Source organism: Xiphophorus couchianus, chromosome 15 (genome assembly GCF_001444195.1).
Source record: "Xiphophorus couchianus chromosome 15, X_couchianus-1.0, whole genome shotgun sequence".
Lineage (NCBI taxonomy): Eukaryota > Metazoa > Chordata > Actinopteri > Cyprinodontiformes > Poeciliidae > Xiphophorus > Xiphophorus couchianus.
In genome coordinates, this window is record NC_040242.1 from 14,258,790 (window position 1) to 14,280,461 (window position 21,672).

Consider the following 21,672-nt stretch of genomic DNA (forward strand, 5'->3'; position numbering starts at 1 on the left):
GCCCGAAACGTTCGCTGGAGATAGACACCGGCACCTCCCAAACCCACTAGGGACCAGGCTGTACAGAAAATAGATGGATAGATAATAATAATAAAAATAATAATAATAATAATAATATTGTTATTATTATTATTATTATTATTAATAATAATAATAATAACAATAATAATAATTATTATGTGATTTATTTGTTGTTTATAAAATATTTGGAAATTAAAATAAAATATTTGACACAATGTATTTCCCTTTGAATTTTGTGGAAAAAGAATATTTCATCACAGGTACATTTCAATAAATTTAATTTGTTTCAGTATTTAAAAGCTATAAGGGGAAACTGCCATATAGACTCACTAAACATAAATAGATATATTTCAAGAATTTATCTATGACACTTTAGAGGATTAAGTCTACAGCTAATGGAAACTCAAAGTACATGTTCTCATAAAATTGAGAACATGTACAATAAATGTATTTATTTATTTGGACATCAACTACATCTGTCATAGTTTTTGTGTCATGTCATTCCTAAAACAGAGACAGCATAAGCATCTTATCTAAGCACATAAGCAGAAATAATTGAAATATACCACTGACGATGAGAAATCTATATTGGATGTTTCCCTTTGTAAATTCTTTTATTAAAAAAATTAAAATGTACCTTTTCGTAATAATCTGTTGACCCAGCGCTCATGTGAATCTATGTTTTATGTATTTAATGCTTTTTAATCAGGCTTTTTTGAGAAGTGCTTTATTGTGTCATGGGCTGACTCACAGGAAGTTACTGGTCATAATGGCGGAGCAGGGGGCCACCATGAGATACACAGTAAAGGTTGAGGGTCACACAAACAGGAAACGCTGTGAACGCTTATAGATGAGGCAGCAAGCAGGAAATGTGGTTTCGGGAGCAACTTGCAGTGTTTCCTCCTGCACTTGTATCACCTTGATGTCAAAAACCTGTAGCTAAAAAAGTATTACTGATTAAACTTTAAAAATGATGTAGCTTTATGTTATTAAAGCTAAAGTTTAATCAGTAATACTTTTATAACAAATTTATGTCAGGTCATGATTTCTTGGTTAATGTCAAGTTGCCATAACAAATACATTTTAAATAATGTCAACTATGTACTAAAAGTGTCATGATTTACCGAATGACACTTTATGACATCAGTCATAAATATTCATGAAGACTTACTCATGTTCATGACAGGTTGTTATGTCATGTTTATGACGGTGTCATGACAGTCTTATTCACAACCCGTCAAATAAAGTGTTACCCACTTATTTGATATATTCTGTTAATTGACCTCTTTTAGTAGGTCAATTATTCTCTTTCAAGTAGTGGTCTTCAGGAAAACAAAAAAACAAGGGGAGGCAGAAATCAAAAATATATCAGTAAGAAAGGACTAAACAAGCCAATCAGGAGAAGAACGTCTCATATCTTCTCTATTCTCCATGTGAATAATACACAAAAGCTCAGCACTGTCACTCCCATGTCAAATTTATATGTACCCTGCATCAACACTTTCAGCAATTTGTCAGCCTGTGTTGAAGACTCGTGTGCGTGACGGTTGACCCTGGCTGACGTTATTTTTAGTGAACTTCCTGGTCTTTTTTTAATTATTTGATCTTTACTCTGTTATTTTAAACTGTAACACAAATTGTTGTCGGGCATGCTTTAATTCAAATCAGGGTTGGTAGAGATTAAAAAACATAAGCAAAATGAAAAATGTTGTGGCAGCAACTTAAAGGGCAGATTGTAAAGTGTAACAGTAAAACTAGTGAGCTCATGAAACGTTCATAAGGTTTTCTTTTAATTAGCACCTCAATGGCTGGAGCCATTTAAGACTATTAATCAGTCAGATGTGTTTAATTTCATCTCAGTAAATCACTTTACATAAAACAAAAAATACAGAAAACTAGTCACATTCATGCATTTCATTGAGACATTTATTTCTGAAGCTCATTTCAGAAGTTAAGTTAAACATACTGTAGATTAATATACATTTACTGATATTTTCAAGCCCGTATTAGGTATAATGTTACGCTGACAGCTAATGAAAACACAACAGTTAAGATTAGAATATTTCATCAGAACAATTCAAAACATTTTCATTCAGAAATGTGGGCTTAATGAAAACGCCTGCCTCAGACGTGTTTTTCAAAAGGTTACTTTAAGTCTGACTTAATGAGACTTAAAGTAAATGACTTTAATGAGCCTCCTTGGAATGAGGCCTCAATGTATTGAATATTACTGTACAACCTCAGAAAATGCTATTTTTTGTCATTCATTTTTTGTTAATTTTGTCTTTTACAAAGTAATTTAGGAAATAAATTATGAATAAAAACCTCACTTCACAAATTGAGGTTACACTGGATTCAGAAAGTTTTAACAATGTGTAACTTTTTCTCCCATTCCTCTTTGCACATTCTCTCCAGCTCACTCCTGTTGTTAGCCAGGTGATGATGCTTGGATTTAGGAACAAAAAGTTCTATTTTGGTTTCATCAGTTCACAGTATGTCGTTTCTCATTCTATGAAAACCTCTGTTTTGGCTAAATTTAAGCCAAAACATGTCAGACTAGACACTATCATAAAGGACTAATTGCAGTTGCCATGCGTGACCTCATGGATGGTTTCCCTATCCCCACACTGAAACACTGCAGCACTGCCTAAACCCCTGTTGGGTTCTTGGTCACTTTTGTGACCAGGATCGTTACCCATGATTATTCAGAGAGTCCAACTCTTTCTGTTTCCATACAAAGGAAACCTGAGGGGATCCTCAGTGCTGTCAAATCTTTTTTTTTTTTTTTGCATCTTTCCCTTTGATACACAATCTGGCCTCAAAGGCCTACAGGCAGCTCTTTTGAATTTATTGCATAGTATCTTCTCTGATATGCTCTGCTTAAAGTGAGACGCTGTACAGATAAGCTTGATCCATTCTAAATCATAAATGTACAACAGACTGGCTTCAATCGAGGTGCAGAAGGTTCTTCAGGATAAGTGGAAATCACACTGAACAAATTTTTAAGTGTCATAGCAAAGGGTGTTATTACTTAAATACCTGGTAAGTTAAATGCTGACTTTCATCTAATTTGCAAAAATGGCTAAACACTTGTTTCAATTTGTCATTATAGATTATTTTGGAAAGATGTAATTTAAAAAAAATCTGACTATATCTTAAAATATAAAATGTGTAAAGAGTGAAAATACACTGTGTGAAACTTGGTACATTTTTTTATTACATTAGTTTTTAAGCAGATACTTCCAAAGCTGACTGAAAATATATCCTCAAAGTCATAGAATCATTTACATTCATAAAATGACATAATGGATGGTTCTACAAGCACAACCATAGTCTATGCTGTGAAAGTGATTTAACAATATTCATGTCAGGATCACTGACTCTATAAAACAAATAATTCAACTGTGTAGTAAGGGATCACATTTAAAGCCTTCATTGAGCTGCAGAAGAATATAGATTGAGTCAGCTTTTCAGTGTGGAACAAAAAGGTTTTCCTTTCTACTGATTCCACTCTTCCAGGGTTTACAGGCGGCTTTGAAATGACAGTGCCAGCTGATACATAATCACAGATTTGTAACATTTCTGGAAGGCTTTATATGTATTTACAAGAGTTGCAACCATGTCCCCCGAAAGTAACATATTATCTTTAAAACATATGGAAGGGGGTATTTCATATTTATACCAAAGAAAAAGGGAAAGTGAAGCTCTGCACTGTAGCTGGTGCTGACAAGTCCTTTAGAAGCAACGTAACTAATGTCAACTTTGTGTCATGAGGTGTAACCGCTGTTAAATGAAAAATAAATAAATAAAACTTTCTGGTTTCAATGTGTTGGTGGTTCAGTTAAATGATCTGCGATAAAGATGATTAAACTGCAGACATATGCAAAGTGTCTTTGCTAAAAAGTGGCCAAATGAAGGTGGATGTACCACCACAAATACCGGGGGTCCACTGTGTTGAGTGTAAAAAAATATCTTCTTGGAACATCAGCCATCAGCTGCATGAGTCTTTAAACATTAATCAGCACCATCAATCAGCCTCTCCTCAAAGTTGTTGCTCACTGTACCAAAACAGAAAATGGGATGGTCTCATTTCAGTCTGGAATCCAGTTTTCCTGTTGGATCCTCTGAATCACATCTAACTAGAAACCATAAAATGAAAAGACTTAAATACCTACACACCAGCAACAAAATTGGCATTCTTATCAGCTGCTCATAGTCTTTCCAATTATTTGGATGCTAAGGTCCAATATTAACTGGATAAATCAACTGAGTCCGCTCCTTGCTAAACTTAGCACGTTGCAGTGTGCTAATTTCGCATAATGTTGCTGTTTAGTACGTCCTTAATAAGGCTGCTGATTTTCCTGTCAATCTAACCAAAATCAGACTGTACTGACCAGGCAAGCCAAGTCTGCCTGCAAATAAAACAAACCATAATATTCCATTCATTTACATGAGCATCACATTTGATCTATTTCATAATAAAGTATTCTTCGGTTCCTATATTAGCTTCTGAAATAGATGCTTTGTGGTTGTTATAATGCACAGAGATGTAATTAAAAGTTCTTTCACAATTTTTCAGAAAGAAGACGTGGATGAAAATCAATAAATGCTACTGGAACATGAGCATTGCTTGGTGTAACATTCTTTCGTTGTCACAGTGATTAATGAATCTAAATATAATACAAGCCAAGACGGCGTCTCGGCGCTCAGATGATAACATGGATATGAGTGTGTACAGCCACAAGACATCCATCGAGGACGGATCATGAGAGAGCTCATTTTTAGAACACATCTAGTCTTCAGGTGATAGAAATAAAGGTATAAATATTATATCTGACTGCATTTTGTTCCAACAGCAGGATTTTATCCAGGTTTAAATGTACTAATTGAAATTGAGAACTTAATGAGCTGTTTGGGGATCAATCAATGAGTCATAGTTAATATTCACAAGGGGCAATTATTGTGCAGCACAGTAAGGAAATCTGTCTAAAGCAGGGGTGCCCAAAGTCCGTCCTCGAGGGCCGGCATCCTGCACGTTTTAGTTCTCTTCCTGTGGTAGTAACAACCTTTTCAGCATGTCAGTGTTCTTCTAGGCCTTCTAACGAGCCATCATTTGATCCAGGTGCGTTAAACCAGGGAGAGAACTAAAACACGCAGGATGCCCTGGTCTAAAGTAACCACATATGGTATGGTATGGTATGGTATGGTATGGTATGGTATGGTATGGTATGGTATGGGGCAGAAAGACATATTGGGTCTTTTGAGATCATCAAGAAACTTTACAACTGCAGAGATCTTTACTGATACTAACCAGTTTCAACTAAGTTGTAGTGCAGAGCTTGTCCACCAATGCTCCAGATATGGAAAACTGTCAATTTAGCCATTGATTTGTGTGAAGTATGCAACTATAAAATAAATAGGCATATGTGGGTGCAAGAAGCACAACAGAGCAAAATCAATACTGACAACTAAGAAAAGGAGAACTAGTTTCATTGACTGCAAGCATTTTTTTTAAAAGTATAGGAAGCAGATGTTCCAGCTAAGTAATTAAAAGTATCTGTTAGCCGGAGCAGAGGTGATGTATTGTCTGAGCTGACGGTGGCCGTGCACTGTGCCCTGAAATCTCTCAGAGAAGCTGACAGTTAATAGAAGAGTTACCATCTGGGGAGAGATTAGCCACTGCAGATGTAAATGTGTGGGAATAATTAGTGCAGCAACAACATTACTTCTGCGTTGTAACAAGGAATGAGGCAGGCTAGTTGAAACCTTTAGTGTTTGTCTCTGTATTCAGAAAAACCTGCAAACGAGCTCAGCAACGAAAGCTTGCAGTAGTCGTGATGTGTCTAAATAAAACCTTTAGACAAATGACAATGAACATAGAGGGGGGAAAAATACTAAATCATGTTGGAAATGGTTACTTGCTAGCTATAAAGCAGGTAAAGAAACAAATATAAGACTCTAATAGCAGTCTCTCAGAGCCTTGCATACAGTTGCTAAGAATGCATTGTATAGACAGGCTCCATTAAGGCTTCAAAAGCTGTAAATAACTGCGCAAACCAAGTAATCGGGTGTACTTTGAATATTGAAATGCTGCAATATGATTCAGATGACTCAGACCTCTTTTCATGTGACCTATTCAGCCCAGGCTTTTTGTGCCTTCATTATCCATCTGTGCCATATGGGTTGGTCCAAATTTAAAATAGGGGGTCAAAGTCCATTTTAGCCAAACAGGCAGTATGTGTGTAATATACTACTGAGCACTTTCTGTGTTGCTGGTGTGAGATAACTATGATAAGAGACACTGACTCTGTGTGTTTTTGTTAGCACTGGTGAGAAATAATTAGATTTTCACAGAGTTAAGTTAAGGGTTTTTTAAGGAAGCAGCATGGGTCCTTCATTTCTCTTCTTTCTCCACATGGCCTCTGCATACAAGTTAATAAATGCTTTTTAAAATAATCATATGAGACTTAGAAGCATTACCAAAACACTGATTGAGTTCAGTTCTGTTTAGGTTTGTTCAGTGGATGGAGTTGACCCAACAGATTTTAAATAACCTTTTGCAGCTCTGATTAAAATTTAGTTTTCTTAACATTTTTCATAAAGGCTTTTTTTGTGATGAAATTGCTGAATTAAAACAAACTGACAATGGAACTGGTGTAAAAACAACTTGAATTTGAAATTTTTCTTAAAGTGAATCGAATTGGATTTAATCAAATCAGAGCAAATTATAATGAACTGAACTGAATCAAGCTAAGTTGGATTGCATCAAACCGAATTAGGACAAAACTGAATACATCCCAGTTCAGTTTGATTTGAAGCAAATCAAACCATACTGATTTAAATTAAACTAAAATGAACTGAACCAAATCAAATTCAAGTTAAACTGAATTGAACAGAAAGGAATTGCATTGAACTGAGCTGAACATAATATCAAATCATGATGAAACTAACCAAATTAAATTTAGCTGCATTTAACTAAAAGGAACTAAACTGAATTGAATGGAATCAAAACAAAGCAAATTAAATTCAGTCATGAATGTGAGGTTTTCAATGGAATTGTGTTGTCTGATACATTGAAACATAATCAAGTACATATATTATTTCATACAAGTTCGAATGTAAAAAAGATCAACAAAAGTGGCACGGTTAATGTACTCTAGAAATATTCCTGTATTTTATAAGTGAAATTTTCAAGTTTTCTACTTTTCCTACTTCTCTAATTCAAAAAAAGACAAAAATACTTGCTTATATTTTCCTTTTCTTGGATATTCTATACATGTACTAAATTTTAACATACATATGTACATATCACCGCAAAGTTTAGAGCCAAACTCTCATTGGTTATGCAAGTTTTCCAATGGGGAAGAGGAAAACCTAAAACTCAAGAATAAACAAAAAAAAGTGTCCTATCTTAAATAAAATCAGGAATTTGGCTTTTTGTTGACAACTGGAAGCCAGGAAAGCACGACATTCCTTTGTCAGAAGTAGCAACCTTGAGAATAGGAATGGAGCTGTCAGGGACCTAAAAGGTTTGCGCTCTAGCGCTCCAGCTACATGCACCTCATCAGCACCAGCAAGAGGAAACTTGTTTTGTGCACAGACTCTTTTTGAGCACATTGAACGAGCCGCCAGTCAAGTCACTGGTCGAGGAGCTGCATTCCTCGTAAAGAAAAGCAGATGAGGTGGAGATAAATAAAGACATAAAAACGGCCAGGAAGGCGCCGACACAAAAGGTGGGCACGTATAAAAAGATTGAGACCTGGGGGGAGAGAGGTTGACAAATTAGAGCTGTGAAAAGGAGAACGCGACAGGAAATCTATAGAGTCAGAGCTGAGATTGTGCGAGGGCCTTGTTGAATGCAGTGTCGTACATAAAAGATAGGAAAGCCTCTTTATCTCCTTACATTGCTGCAATGAGGAGGGAAGAGTAAAGATTATGCTAGTCTCCACACATAGATGAGGGCTGCATTTGCTTTTGACTCAAGCACACTTAAAGCGGATACGCTTTATAACGTGAACAGCATGAGAGGAATGCTGATCGCAAAATAACAGGCGACCGAGTAGCTCCGATAAAAATTATCTGGGAGTTGAGTTTGAATTCAGCTGAGTGGAGGGACCTTTTGTAAAAAGCTGCAATAACAAAGTTAAACTGTACCAAATCACTTCTGAGGTAATGAAGCAAACTCAACAGGAAGTCTTATTTCCTTTCCTAACTGATGCAAAATGATTCTTTTTTTTTTTTAAAAGAGAGATTATTTTTCACTATCTGTGTTTTCTCTTTCGTTAGATCAATTTCTGGGTTCTAGAAGGATTTGCACAGTCATTGTTTCTTCAATCAGCACTACCAGAGAGATGCCATTTCTGCATTCATGTCACTTCCAAGATGTAAATTATTCATTATGTCCCTCAGTGGTGGAAATGTCACAGGAATGTACTTCCACTGACAGACAAACAGTGCATCTGAGATAGCCTGTGGCCCACTCTGTGTGTCTGGATTTAAGTTTCCTGTGTCCAATAATCACACTGTACGTTATTCATACACATAAAATTCATTATCAGGCAAATTCGGTATGACTGTCTCAAACAAGCATGTGACAGCATCTTAATTTACATAGTTTTATATGCTGAACATTAATTGTCTCTTTTGACATTGCATTAGAATTTATCATACCACTATAAATGCTCCAGACACTGAATTACAAACTTGTAATTTCGTTTTATTTACACCGTTTCATTAACACGCACACATGCAACACAATTATAGCCGTGTCAACGTTATGCACCCCTGAGATGTTTGATGACATTATTATTGGGGCCACTGGACAATTGAGTCATCGCTTTTGTGACAGCTGCTGGTGGGAGATGTGGACCGATATAGCCAAGAGGACCTCCACCACGGACACAGACGGTGAGTCACAAGTGCTGAGGAATGTCTGTGTATGTGAGAGGAAAGGTGTCGGTGTAAACACCATCTGATCTGCTACAGTCTGTTTGCTCTGTTCAGTTCCATTAATCTTTATGATTTTGTCTTTGGTTTTGGCCTCGGCACTGGACAGTTTGGGTTAATTATCGGATTGCACAGTTTTATAACTCCGTGATTTGTTCTTGACGGTGTTACTGTACGAGCGCTTAAAGGGCTCACATGCGTCTTGTTTCTTTATTAGAATAGGATTTAGACCCGATAAATCAAGATTTTTTTCTTCATTTAACCCAAAAGAAACAGTACATAAATATTACAAAAATATTACTTTTTTAAAAGTAAAATATACTTAGTTTCCAAAGGAATAGTGCAACCGAAAAAGGCTTTTCAGTGAGAATCTCCACCTTCATTTGAAAGCATCCTATAAGAATCCATTCTGTGCTGTTGCCAAGTAGACAAATGGACTATCGGTACAGGGATTTGTAGGCCCTTAGTAATATTACCATCAGAGTATTACTACCAGCTTATATGACAGAGATGTGAGTTGTGCAGAAGGAGAACTAACTTTCTGCCCGATCGATAATATGCAACATGGTTTCAGCCTTCTCTGCTAAACTCATATTTTGAACTTAAGTAGCCTAAGCTAACAGTTTTTAATCGCAATTTATTTTTGACAGATCTTTTTCACCCACAGTTCATTTTTTCCTAAAGTTGTCCTCGTGGTTTATTTTTATGCTTTGCTTGTTGGGTCTTTACAATGTTTAACTTTGAATTGAAAATTAAACAAAACAATTCCTGGATGCAACTGCTAGATCAAAGGTCCAAGGATTTACAACAAAGTTAAAAATGCACATGTTTTTGCCTGCAGGAGCAGCGAGTTTTCCCTTGTTGTCTTTTCTTATTAGATAGGAGGAAACTGTTTGTTATTGGTAACTGTCTTCAGGGAACAAAAAAATCCAAGGTATGAAATACTGTACGGACAGATGTTAGAGGTGGGATTTGAAACCTTTGGACGATCCGCTTAGCTGTTTCAAACTTTTATGAGAAGCAGATTCAAAAGTTAGTGGATGTAAGATAAATTGTACAGATTCTTTCATTTACGTCCACAGAACAAGGTTTCATCTTCAAGTCAGGTTTGCTGTCCATTTTACTATCTTCTCAGCCTCAGAACCAGTGTGACATAAATTTTGTGATTTTTTCCTGCTCTGGACTCTGTCAATATCTACACGCAGCCCATATTTTTATGTGCGCTGGCAAAAGTGACAGCAGCGACAGTTACCTGGGAAAAACTTTTAAATTCAGTCCTTTCTTTATAATTACAAAATAAGCAAAAGCTGCTAATTTAAGATATCCCTCTAAAAATATTGACCTCAGGGTTTTATGTTTCTTACAAACAAACCTTGAACAATAATTGTTTGATTGGCAGTCCTCTTGTTGAACTCCTCATCCAAATTGTTTTTTTTAAGAGAATTGTCTTATTGTTATCAAACTACACTCTTTGCAATCCTTTTCTTAAAGTATATTTTTCCTTTAGGAGGGCTCTCAGCTTGTAGCTGAAGTGAATGAATGGACTCAGACAGCCACGGTTAACTGGATCAAACAAACCAATGCAGTCACCTTGCAGAATGACAACCTGTCAGGCGACGGCAGCAGACCAAAGACCACTGAGTGATGCCAACACATTATTAGCAGTTTTCTCTGATGGTCAATTAAAAGGTTGATTTTTTCATTACATGAGCCATGTCTCCGGTGGTCTTGATATTGGTACAAAATAAGCGCCTTTTGTAACAAAAGTTACACAATGAAGGGCAAAAAAAATAGATAAATAAATAAAGGATATAAAATAAAAAAAGTTGCAAGTCCATAGAAAAGAAATTCATTGAAAGCTGCTGTGTACATTTCTACAAAAGTGGCAGTAATAGTGTAGGACAAAAGGTTTACCTCAAATTATTTACTAAAGTGTAACTGAAAATGACTAACAGAATAATTGATGACAACCTATTATAATTTCAGGCTCTAGTTTTAGATGCTTACAGCATTTCAAACACAAATATTGAGACAAATAAAGACAAAGTATGTTTCTGTAGGTTTTTCAACCAATTATTAAGACCAACAGTTGCATGTTGCAGAAAAGCAAACTGCAACTCTATTAAATCCCTTTGTAATGTTAGAAATAATTAATAAGCTTACTGCATATAAATCTGAATCAAGCAGAAAGTCGGCTGGTTAGACTAAAAACGTCTTGCACATGAAGATATATGTCCAAACGCAGATCATTGATCCCTGTTCAGCTGTAGTGTCATGGCGTCTTAGCAATTAACCTGGCTAATGAGGCGGGTTGAAAAGGTGCTGTTAAGTTACATAGGCCATCAGTTCTAGTACTTCAGACACTCTGACCAGAACTGTCCTGTTTTCCTTACCTGGGTCACCTGTTCAAAAGACCCTCACCGATTAAAAACAAAGGACAGAGTGGACTGTGCGTTTTGGGCAAACATATTGAAGATTAGCCGAGGAAAGCCGCGACGGCGCTAACCACGCACCTAGCTGTAAACATACAGCAGCGTTGGACCTCGAGCTCAGATAGTGGTTGTATCAGCCGGCTTAGCTATTACAACAGTTAACAGAGCAAAACATGTTGTTGACTGTGGCACGGCATTAGTTCCACTGCATTAGACACAGTGACTATCTCTGTGACAGAATCTCATTCACAAGCACGGATGCAGACGCGCGAGCGCTACCATTATATCACCGACGCTGCACCCCCATTTACAGCACAGTGGTGTGTTTCATGTATGTGCGCCGCATGAGGCAATATCATTAGCATTCTGATGTAAACAAGTTCCCTGACACAGCTGTGTCGCGGTCTTTCAAGTCACAATGTGCCCAGCGTTGTGCTATTTCACAGCACAATGGGTCTTTTCCAAGCGCGCTCTCTCACAATATGGGTCATGCACATAAAATCTTGAATTAGGTGATGTTCCAGTATCTTTCTTAGAATGGGGCAAGAAGGCACTTATGGAATCTCTCTAACTCCTATTCAGTGTGAAAACAGCTGCAGCTGGTCCATACTTAATATAAAGCAACATTTACTTTACTATAGCTTTTATTTTTACCAACAAAGTACCACTTGAAAAGGAATGGAACTGCATGATCTTCAAATCCTTCCTTTAAATCAAATGTGCTGGAGATGTGAAAACATCTGAAACACAGCAGACGGTAAGCCTTGAAAAGCAGCTCTGAAAACCAAGAGATGTTTTTGTTTTAGCATGGCCTAGTCAAAGTCCAAACTTAATTTCAATTGTTAATATGTGTTAAAATTTGACAATTGCTGTTCACAGATGCTCTCCATCCACTCTGAATCAGGTTTTATATATAGACACAGTCCAAATGATTGCAGCTGTTTTTGCAGCTAAAGGTGCTTCTGCAAATTATTTACTCAGGAGAGCTCAATTCAAATGCATAACACATACCACTTTTCAGATGCTATTTGAAAAAAATCTGTGGAAAACACAAACACAGAGAGAGAGACACAATGCATTGTAGAGATACTTGTTTTCTGCCATAACCTTGGCAAAACAAAAAAGCAACACATTTTCAAAATGCTCATACTCAGAAATACTTAGGTTGTTATTTTGGAATGTGAAACAACTAGCATCTGTTGTACAAAGCAGGACAAGCTGTCCATTTTAAAGAAGAAACTGCACTCCTAAAACACACAAAAAAAACTTTACAGAGATTTTTTTAACATCATCACGTATGTTTTCCGGTCCGAGATGTGCTCTCAGGCGAGGGAGCACACTTGACAGAGCACTACCGCATTTTCTTCAAGTCTGTTGTTTAATAATAGTGATGGATTTGAGCTCCACTGGTATTTAGAGGCTGTGTTAAGAGTTAGTGATCACTTTCAAGATTTTCCATGAGAGCCTTTGAGCTGATTTCAGATCCGTTAGAAACCGAGCCATCTAATAATAATAATTGATAACACTATTTATAGGCCTGAAGTGGGGCAAGTTCTGCTCCCAGCACCACTTGTGCTACAACATATTTAGCACGCTCCCACTTCAGCATCCCTCCAGCAGTGGTTAAAGGGAAGAAAGGGAATGGATGGATGAATGAATGAATGAATGAATGAATGAATGCACAAACAGCAGGCGTGCTCCATCCAAATGTTGCTGCAAACACTATTGCTCTACTAGCTCATCTGTCCTGGGTGCCCACTTAGTGAGATCTAACCCTTCCCAGGAGGAGCCTGGGTCTGACTTTACGGTTCATCGGTTCAAACAGGAGACGTGCGAAACGCAGCAGTTTGCTGATCCACCAGCACAGAACTAACAACAGACCTGTGGTCAAAGTTCAACATGAAATTGTTTGCAAGACCGCGTTTTATACCCGAGGTCAGGCCGAAAGTGGGTCCGTTCCAAACTTTAAGGGGGAGGCGACACTGGTTGATTGGCAAGCGAGGCGACTGCGGTTAGGGTTAGAGCTGACACGGCGCAGACGGGAGTGTGTGCCTTTCTTAAATCAAAAAGCAACAGAATTTTTAGACGCAGGTCCACGTTTATTGTCATAAAGATGTGTAATTTAAAAAAAAAAAAGCATTAGAATAAAGTCACAATTTATTGTAGAAGCATAATCCGTCTCTGAATAAGTTTTAGAGAAATTCAACCTTTGAAATAAGTGCATTTATGCAAAAATAGAACTTAAAAAAAATCATTGTTTTGAACAAAATCAGTGATACGATTATTGGCAACCCTATTGTCAATAATGTTGCCAGCAGAATATCTTCTAAAGAGGGAGAGGGATTCTTAAACGTTCCTCTTTGCAGAATCTCCATCGACCATCCTGAGAACTGGCTCCTCTCTGTTCTATGGGATTTAGCTCTGGGGAATGCTGCGGCCATTGAACAGGTTGATTTTGTGTCAGATGAAGTATTTCTTTGTTGATTTGGTTACATGTATCATTATCACTTTATTCCATTTTCTGTTTTCTTTTTGGCACAAACCACTCTATATTTTTATTTCAAATCTCCTGATGTTTCAAAAACTCCCTGGCGTCAAGCACTCTAGGAAGGTTTTGGCATTTGAAAGAGACCAACAGTATTACAATTCAGCAACTCTACTTTACAGGGCATGAGGCGCTTCTGTATATAATTAAGCAAACCCTACACGAGATTCAAATCTAACAATCTTTGTCTTAATCTTAGTCTCATTCAACCAAAGCCCACACTTCCAGTGAAAGTCCCAGTAAGATTCAACAAACTCCACATGTTTAAGTTTGTAATGATGGAGGAAAAGCTTTGTTCTGCTATCACTCCCAAACAACCAGTTGGCATCTGGTGTCAAATGGTTATTTAGACTTGATTTTCCTCCAGTTGACAAACTTGGCTGCTGTTCTTGTGGTTTTTGTCCGTCTTTACTGCCATCATTAACCTACTTTGCTGCACATGTTGACTAGATAAATACGGATCCTCCCCCAGTCCGGTGACCAATGGCTTAAATAAACAGGCTGCTGTGCCGAGTCAGATCTATATTAAAAAAAAAAAATTGTAGATTACTAATCGGAACTTCAAATAGACCTTCATTTTAAAGCAAACTTGTGAAAAAAGACGTATTGATAAACACTGGATTCTTTAACTTAAGTGAAAATAAATGTACTCAAATCAAATATTTTTACAGCCATGTGTCTATATCTGATCTTATTTGTCAAGAAAAAGGAGAAAAATCCCATAAACTGATGAAGTGCTCTGCATTACAGCAGCAGGTCCCTGCCAAACCACGAAGGAGCTCTTTGTTATCATTTCCAGAGTTTTCGGGTGGGGATGCATGCAAACAGCCCTGCCCCTTCATCCCACCCTGGTACCACTTCCAGACGACCCAGATGGTGAAAGGAGAAAGAGCGGTACACCAAGGAGCAGATAAGCAGCTGGTGATGCTTTGCGTTGGATATTTTCCTGCTTCACTCCTGTCCCCTTTCCTTCCCCAGCCCCCAATTCGCAACTCAGCAAAGAATATCCCCCTCCCCACACTGCTTTTGAGATCACCTTTCATTTATTTCACCTCCTATTACGTGACCTTTTACACTCCTGTTACCTTCTGAATTTGTAACCTTTGAGTAATCCATGCACCCACCTGTCTCCCACTTCCCTGCCACGTCTAGGATCCTCCTGCCACTTGACAGCTTATTTGTTTGTCAAGCTCTTACAAGATAAAAAAAAGAAAGAAAAAAAAATGCTTTTCTCCCTCCTGATCGATCATCTCCGTTACAGGATCAATAGTAATCTCGGCACTTACCAGCTGCATGCCACAGATGAAGGCCAAGGTGCACCTGCCGCTGCAACACCCCATGATGTCCTCTTCCTCCTCCTCCTTCTATGCAGAAGTCCAGAAACTCTAGATAATTCCCAAAGTCTCTCCTTCACCTCCACCCGCCCCTCCAGCGAGGGGCTGTCTGGCTGTCTGGCAGCCCCTGGTGGAGGCACTGCTTGAGGGCCTCGGAGAAGCAAAGCGCAGCCCCTGTGCTCTCTGGTGCTCACAGCAATCAGGGCTGACTACTTCATCCAGATGAAAAGCTGATGAGTGGTCTCCTTTTCTTAAAACACAGGTCAGGGATCGAGTGTGAAAAGAGGCCCTTTAGGACAGTTTAGCACAATTCAAGACAACAAGTTGATATTTATCTTGAATAAGAGACAGGCAATGAGCATCTTTAGCAGGGGAGGTGGAGAAAAATCAAACAGGTCTTCTCCTATTGTAAACTCAATTAAAACTCCACTGCATTGACGAGAAAATGTTCCAGCTGTGTCCATTCGGCTCCTCCGGACTTCACCTAGTTGAACCGGTAATCCGTTCAGGGCTCAGCTCATCGTTATCCCTGCTGAATTGGCACAATCCTGGACAGCACCAGACAGATGGTGGAACTGGCTGGATATATTCCCACAGATCTCTCAGATCTCTCGCTCAATAATCCAATTAAAAGCCCCAATTGCCTGCTTTGGTAAGGGTAATATGTTTCCAGGTGGAGGAAACAAGTGAAAGTGGTTCTGGCATCTGTCTATCTTTTTTTTTTTCTTCTTCTTCTTTAATCCTCCCCAACGCACAGTCGGGCTCCTCTACTCTTCTTATCTCAGGGGACGGGCACGTAGCGGCAACATCCTCTCCTAAACACCGCTGTCTTCTTTCCACACGAGTTTTTCCACTAAATGTCCTGACTCTATCCAGACAGGCAGTGGAGAGTGGAAGCGTTGATAGGGTCTCCTGATATACGTCAGCCTCCTGGAAGATGATTTCTGTGGCTCTTCTGTCTAATGAGTCCCCTTCCTTAGGATCATCTCCCCTTCAGGTCCACAACCAGTTTTCTCTCTCTCTCTCTCTCTCTTGGTGAGAACCGTGATTCGATTATCCCCAGCCTTCTTCTTTCTGATTTAAAAAAAAAAAGACAAAAAAAAAACACTTCCACAATAATAAACACAAAAGCAACAACAACAAAACGAAACACACTGGTGTCCGAATTTCGCGCAGAATTTCGCGTTGTTAAATTCCAGGTCGAAAGTAAGTCTCCAGACGTGACGCGCAAAAGCGGATCCGAGCCAAATGACGTCCGGGTTCAGTTTCTTGCCTCAGGATTTGTCTTGAAGAACTGGGTTGGGGGAGACAATGGGAACCGGGATGGACCAACGGACCGAGAGAGACAGCCGTGAGGAGCGTCTCCCGCCTGCCATCTGTCAAGTCAAACAGCACTCCTCCATGTTGCTGTTCTGGTGCGGATTTCCAAAATAAAGGTGCCGAATGTGACAGCGTTATTATTATTTTTTTTTTCTTTTTCACACAGCAGAACAAGTAACTTGTTCTTTCGCTGCTTTGACGTGGTTCCGTTTTTTTTTTTACAAAGGGTTTTTTTTAATAGTGGCGCGTTGTGTGTGTTTTGTGGGAAGTAGGACATTTCAGCATCCACCTGGGAAGAATCTGCAGGATGGCTAACCTGAAGCAAGTCGAGGTTCCTAAAGCTACGCCGAGTTCTTAGTCAATATAATGCAGCACGAGTAGCTTTAAAATTATACATATTTAAATAATCTGCGAGGTAAATGCCAACAGATTAAAATGAGTAGAGTTAATTAATTAATCAAAGAACATAGTCATAAAAGTGCAAAAACAAAACACTGTAGTATCCAGACAAAGCTTTCACGTTAAGGTCAAAAGGTGGTTTCTGTGCTGTGTGAACCTGTTAACCTCCAAAATTACAAACACACAAAAACCCAACAACAACAAAAAAAAACTTGAGCGTCATTAGCCACAATTTGTTCAACCCACATTAATGATAAACTAAAAACTCACCTTCGTAGCCTCAGAGTCAGTACTAATTTATATTTGATCAAATTGAGGTTTGGGCTTCACATTTCCTGACGTTCACGTGGTTTCTGCAGCCTTCTTGAAGATGTAAAAAAACAAACGAGCAGATAAATGCTGCGTGCTAGCTGTCGATGCTAATTTTACCCTTGTTTAATTAACGCAGGTATAACTTCAGCTAATATTTAGCTTGACGCCTTTCTTCTGGCTGTCCTCCTGCATCATGGAGCCACAGCCGATAAAGTGAAGCTTTTACTTTGAAGGGCAGCCTAAAGAGGTTCTCCCCTGTTGTAGTTGCTGCTGGCTGACTTGCTGAGGCTGAAGCTCGGCTCTGCGGGGGAGCAGTGGGCTTCTTTTACTCTCCAAAACACAAACATTGACAGGGCAAAGATGCTTCTTTTGGATCGGTTTGCAGCTGCTGCTGAGCACGGCCCTCTGAACCTTGATGATAAACTGGTGAATCAAGTGTGTCACCTCCCTGATTCACTGGGGACTCCTCTTTGGACTGGAAAGACTGCATATCCATCCCCTTTTTACATTTACCCAAAAAAAAACAACCTCAAGGGTTCACTATTAAAGCTATAAAGAACGGTTCTTTTGGCTTGTCAAAAAATTGCCCGGGATTGCCTCTAAATTAGAAATTGTCTCGGCTGAGCGTTTTAGAGTGTCTCGTCTGTATATGACACCTAATTTCACTCTACAGTCTTGTGTTTTTTGGGGGGGTTTTCTCAATCCACAACTCCAGTTGTGGATTGAGCCCAGATTCATATAAAATTGACCACTTTGTTTCCAATTTAAAAGTAGAGGAGTCAGTGAAAGTCTGCGCGCTTCAGGGGTCAATTGTGCCACGCCTATAATATGGCCAGTAGCTTAAACAGACACTGAGGTGGAGAGGGTATCAGTGCTTTAGCTACACAACATAATGGCCTGCTTTCCCCTCACCATCAATCTCTGTCACAGTGTGTCCCTCCCACGCACACACGCACACACACACACACACACACACAAGCACGCACACGGAAAAACAACTCCCAGGTATAAGGATGCGTGCGCAAACAAATACACATTCACGCGCAAGCACACTCTGGAGCCCCACGCCATGCGACAGGAGTTTAATTATGCCTCTAATCTTGAGTGACAGGTGCATGTATAATGACTGATTCCCTGGGGCCATGTGTCGAGGCATCCACCCATTCATCCTTCAGTCTCTTCTTCTATTTATCGTCTTACTTAGTCATCAATCCATCAAATCCACTGCCACGTTTCCCTCTAAACTTCTTTTTTTATACATTGTCAGCCTTATTTCAGCCATTCCCTGCTCTTTCCCATCCTTTCTGTTTTGCCGTCTTCCTCTCCGTTGCTCAGCAATTTCGCTTGTTCAATTTTTGTTCCCTGCCACACATCATCATCTACTCTTTATTAAGGTCACTGACCAGGCTAATTGGGGTTGCGCCTCCCGAAGATGATGCCACGACATGAAGTAGGTGCTCTGAAGATAATAATTACTGGTTGATTTTAGAGTAAACATAAATTTCAAATGGATGTAATTGTATTTTTAAAAATGGGTTGTTTTTTTTTAATCTAATATCTTTAATAATTACTTATCACAGATATGTACAGTATATATTTTAAATAAATTTACAGTGGTGATACATACAACCAATGTAGGCATGAGACATCTTTTATTGGTCTACGTTTTAATCAGGCTTGCAGGATCGTTCCAAAAGCTCAATTTTAATCTACCTTATCACTTCCAAAGTACATGTTTGTTTTTGGGGGTGGGGGGTGGGGGCTTAAGGGGGTTAGGGGAGGGTCACGTTGTCAATCAATATATTTTTTGCCAACATCACCCACTCCTATTTTGGATTATTGTATCAACAATCTGCTCTGTCAAGGTCTTAACCACTTGACCCAAACTATTTCCTCAAAAACATGAAACAAACCAGGAGCCAGCAAGCTCCAGCCAACTTTAAATGTGAGTAACCTAAACTGACTATTGAAATGCCACAAGGAAAAATGTTTTATTCTCAGACAAGTCAATGATTTTGCTACTAGGTCACTATGACAGAAGGAATGTTCAGCATGTTGAGCACGGCAGTGGTAGCATCATGCTAGGGGTCTGTTTTGTTTTGTGTATTCATGGCAAACTGCTAAGAGTGAAACATTTGAGGCTGTGTGCATCATTTTGATTCTATGTGGATTAAAGAAATTAATACATCCAATTCTGGTTTTAAAAATCACTCAGGGTTATTTGTTTTATAATCATCCATGTGAAAAAGGAACAGCCCAAATGAATAATTAATGTGGAATCTTTTTATTATGATTAAAGTTTTTAAATGCATCAATCTGTTACTGCTTGTGTTTCATCCAAACAGCAATAATGTTTGTTTATTTGTTCTGTTTCTTTTAGGATTAGGGGGGAGTTAATTATTTTGTATGTCACATTTTCAGAATTAACAGAACTAACTCACATTGACATATACACACAAATATTTATTAGATTTTTTTTATTATAAGGAAAATAAAAAATCAACAAAACAGCTTGAACAGGAACATTTAGTGATAGGATCCAGTACAGATTTTGTGTGATGTAAAATGAAAAAGCAAAAAAAAATCCACAACAGTTCATACATACATTATAGACTCTTGCACGACTATTTTTGACACGATGGCAAACAAGGCCAAGAAGAATTTAACACTGAAAGAAGGCAAGTAGACATTAGATATGTCTGTGTTAGACTCTACACATTTGGCCAATAAACACTGAATAAGATCTAAATTGTCTTGTCATTTTCTGATTACCGTCTGCTTGAAAGTCTGCGGTGTTGTCAACATATCCGCCATTCCTGTCATCAGCAAGTCCACGCTGGAGTTTGACACCGATAAAATGTAATAGAAAGAGCCGGAGAGAAACAGCAAAATGAAAACACAGGGAAAGATAGAAAACAGCATCCTAGAGATACCTAGATAGTATGTGTTCATAACTTTATCTCTCTGAGCCAGATGTCAGAGGATTGCTGCTCCTGTCAGCCTCTCAGCCCATGCATACACACTCAAGAAAAACACAGACCCTCTTCTGTTTCCTCACATTTGCTTGTCTAAAAATAATCTGCATGTAGATCCCTTGCAATATGTCAAAGTCTGTCCTTTCCAGTGACTAGGCAGCGGGAAACTTATTACTTTTGTCCTTTCGTGATGACAGTTGAAATGGATCAAATTAAAATGAACGGATTAAATAGCACAGATGGAATCAGAGAAGAGAGAGTAAGAAATAAAGAGAAAAAATAGTTCACAAAACGGGGAACGTAGAGGGAGTGAAGCTCAAGACGGTCAGGAGCAGGGAATTGCTCGAGAAGAAAAGCCTATTTTATTTTCATTTAACACCAGACTAAAAACACAGACAGCATTAAAAAGATGAAAATACAAAATGAATTAGACAGAGAATGTGCAGTTGAAATTCAGTTCAATGCAACTGAGTTTATTTACATACCCGCATCTCACAACAAAGAACAAACACTGGGTGCACAAATGGTCAAAACTGTAAATACATAAAGTAGCAGAGAAACTACACACGTTTGGGATCGTCAATAATATTTTGGATATTATTGACTGATATTAGACCTCTGATAAGAAATATTGGATCTTGTTTGAACTAAATAGTTTTCTGGCACAGACTGGGATTAGGTCATGCATTTTTAATTAAGCTCAGGTTGGGTCAATTCCAGAATCTTAGAATTAGTTCTCTTTATTCATTCCCAAACCAATTTGAATGTTTTAGTCAAATATTCTACGGATTGGCATAAATTCAAGCTGATACTGTCTATGGTTACATTGCACTTAAGCAATTATACAATAAAAACAAAAAACTCCACTCAATGTAAATCAAAAATATTCAGCTATTTAAGTTTGTTCCAACAAAGAGAGATGGTACAGCGCATGTATCCAAGGATCATAATCTCATCAACAAGCAGGACTAAACTGTGAACGGTACAGAGCAAAAACAACTAACTTAACTGCAAAAACTGAAAAAGATTAATTAAAACCAAAAGCAGAAATTGTTAGCAAAAGCTTTCTTCATAATTTTCTTGTACAAATTGGAAAGTCAGAATGCAGAAATCCCTTAAGGTGGGAGGGGCTTAACGTTCTGCTGTTGTTATTAGGGAGTCAAGCTGTTTAATCTGACAAATACGTTTCTGCTCTAATATTTAGGACGGGCTCACAGAGGTCCAGACTCAGCAACACGTTAAAAGATAGCCTCTAATCTCTTGATGTGCTGGTCTAGCAAGAAAACAGCTTTCGCCTTACTCAGCATCATTCGCTTTGTTCAGAAACACTCCCAGTCCTCAAGATGGTGGTGAATTTGTTCTTGACAGTGGCTTGGCACTGTCTGCAT

At 38.4% G+C, this 21,672-nt stretch overlaps 1 protein-coding gene across 1 annotated transcript in view; it reads right to left on the reverse strand.

Moving 5' to 3' along the window:
• nkain2 (sodium/potassium transporting ATPase interacting 2) overlaps nt 1-16,696 on the reverse strand; it is a 101,704-nt gene extending 85,008 nt beyond the window's left edge. Inside the window, exon 1 of the mRNA XM_028040625.1 lies at nt 15,231-16,696. Within this exon, the coding sequence (XP_027896426.1) occupies nt 15,231-15,284 (54 nt within the window). The 5' untranslated portion in view covers nt 15,285-16,696. The remainder of the gene's footprint in view (nt 1-15,230) is intronic.
• Nucleotides 16,697-21,672: the final 4,976 nt, after the last annotated feature.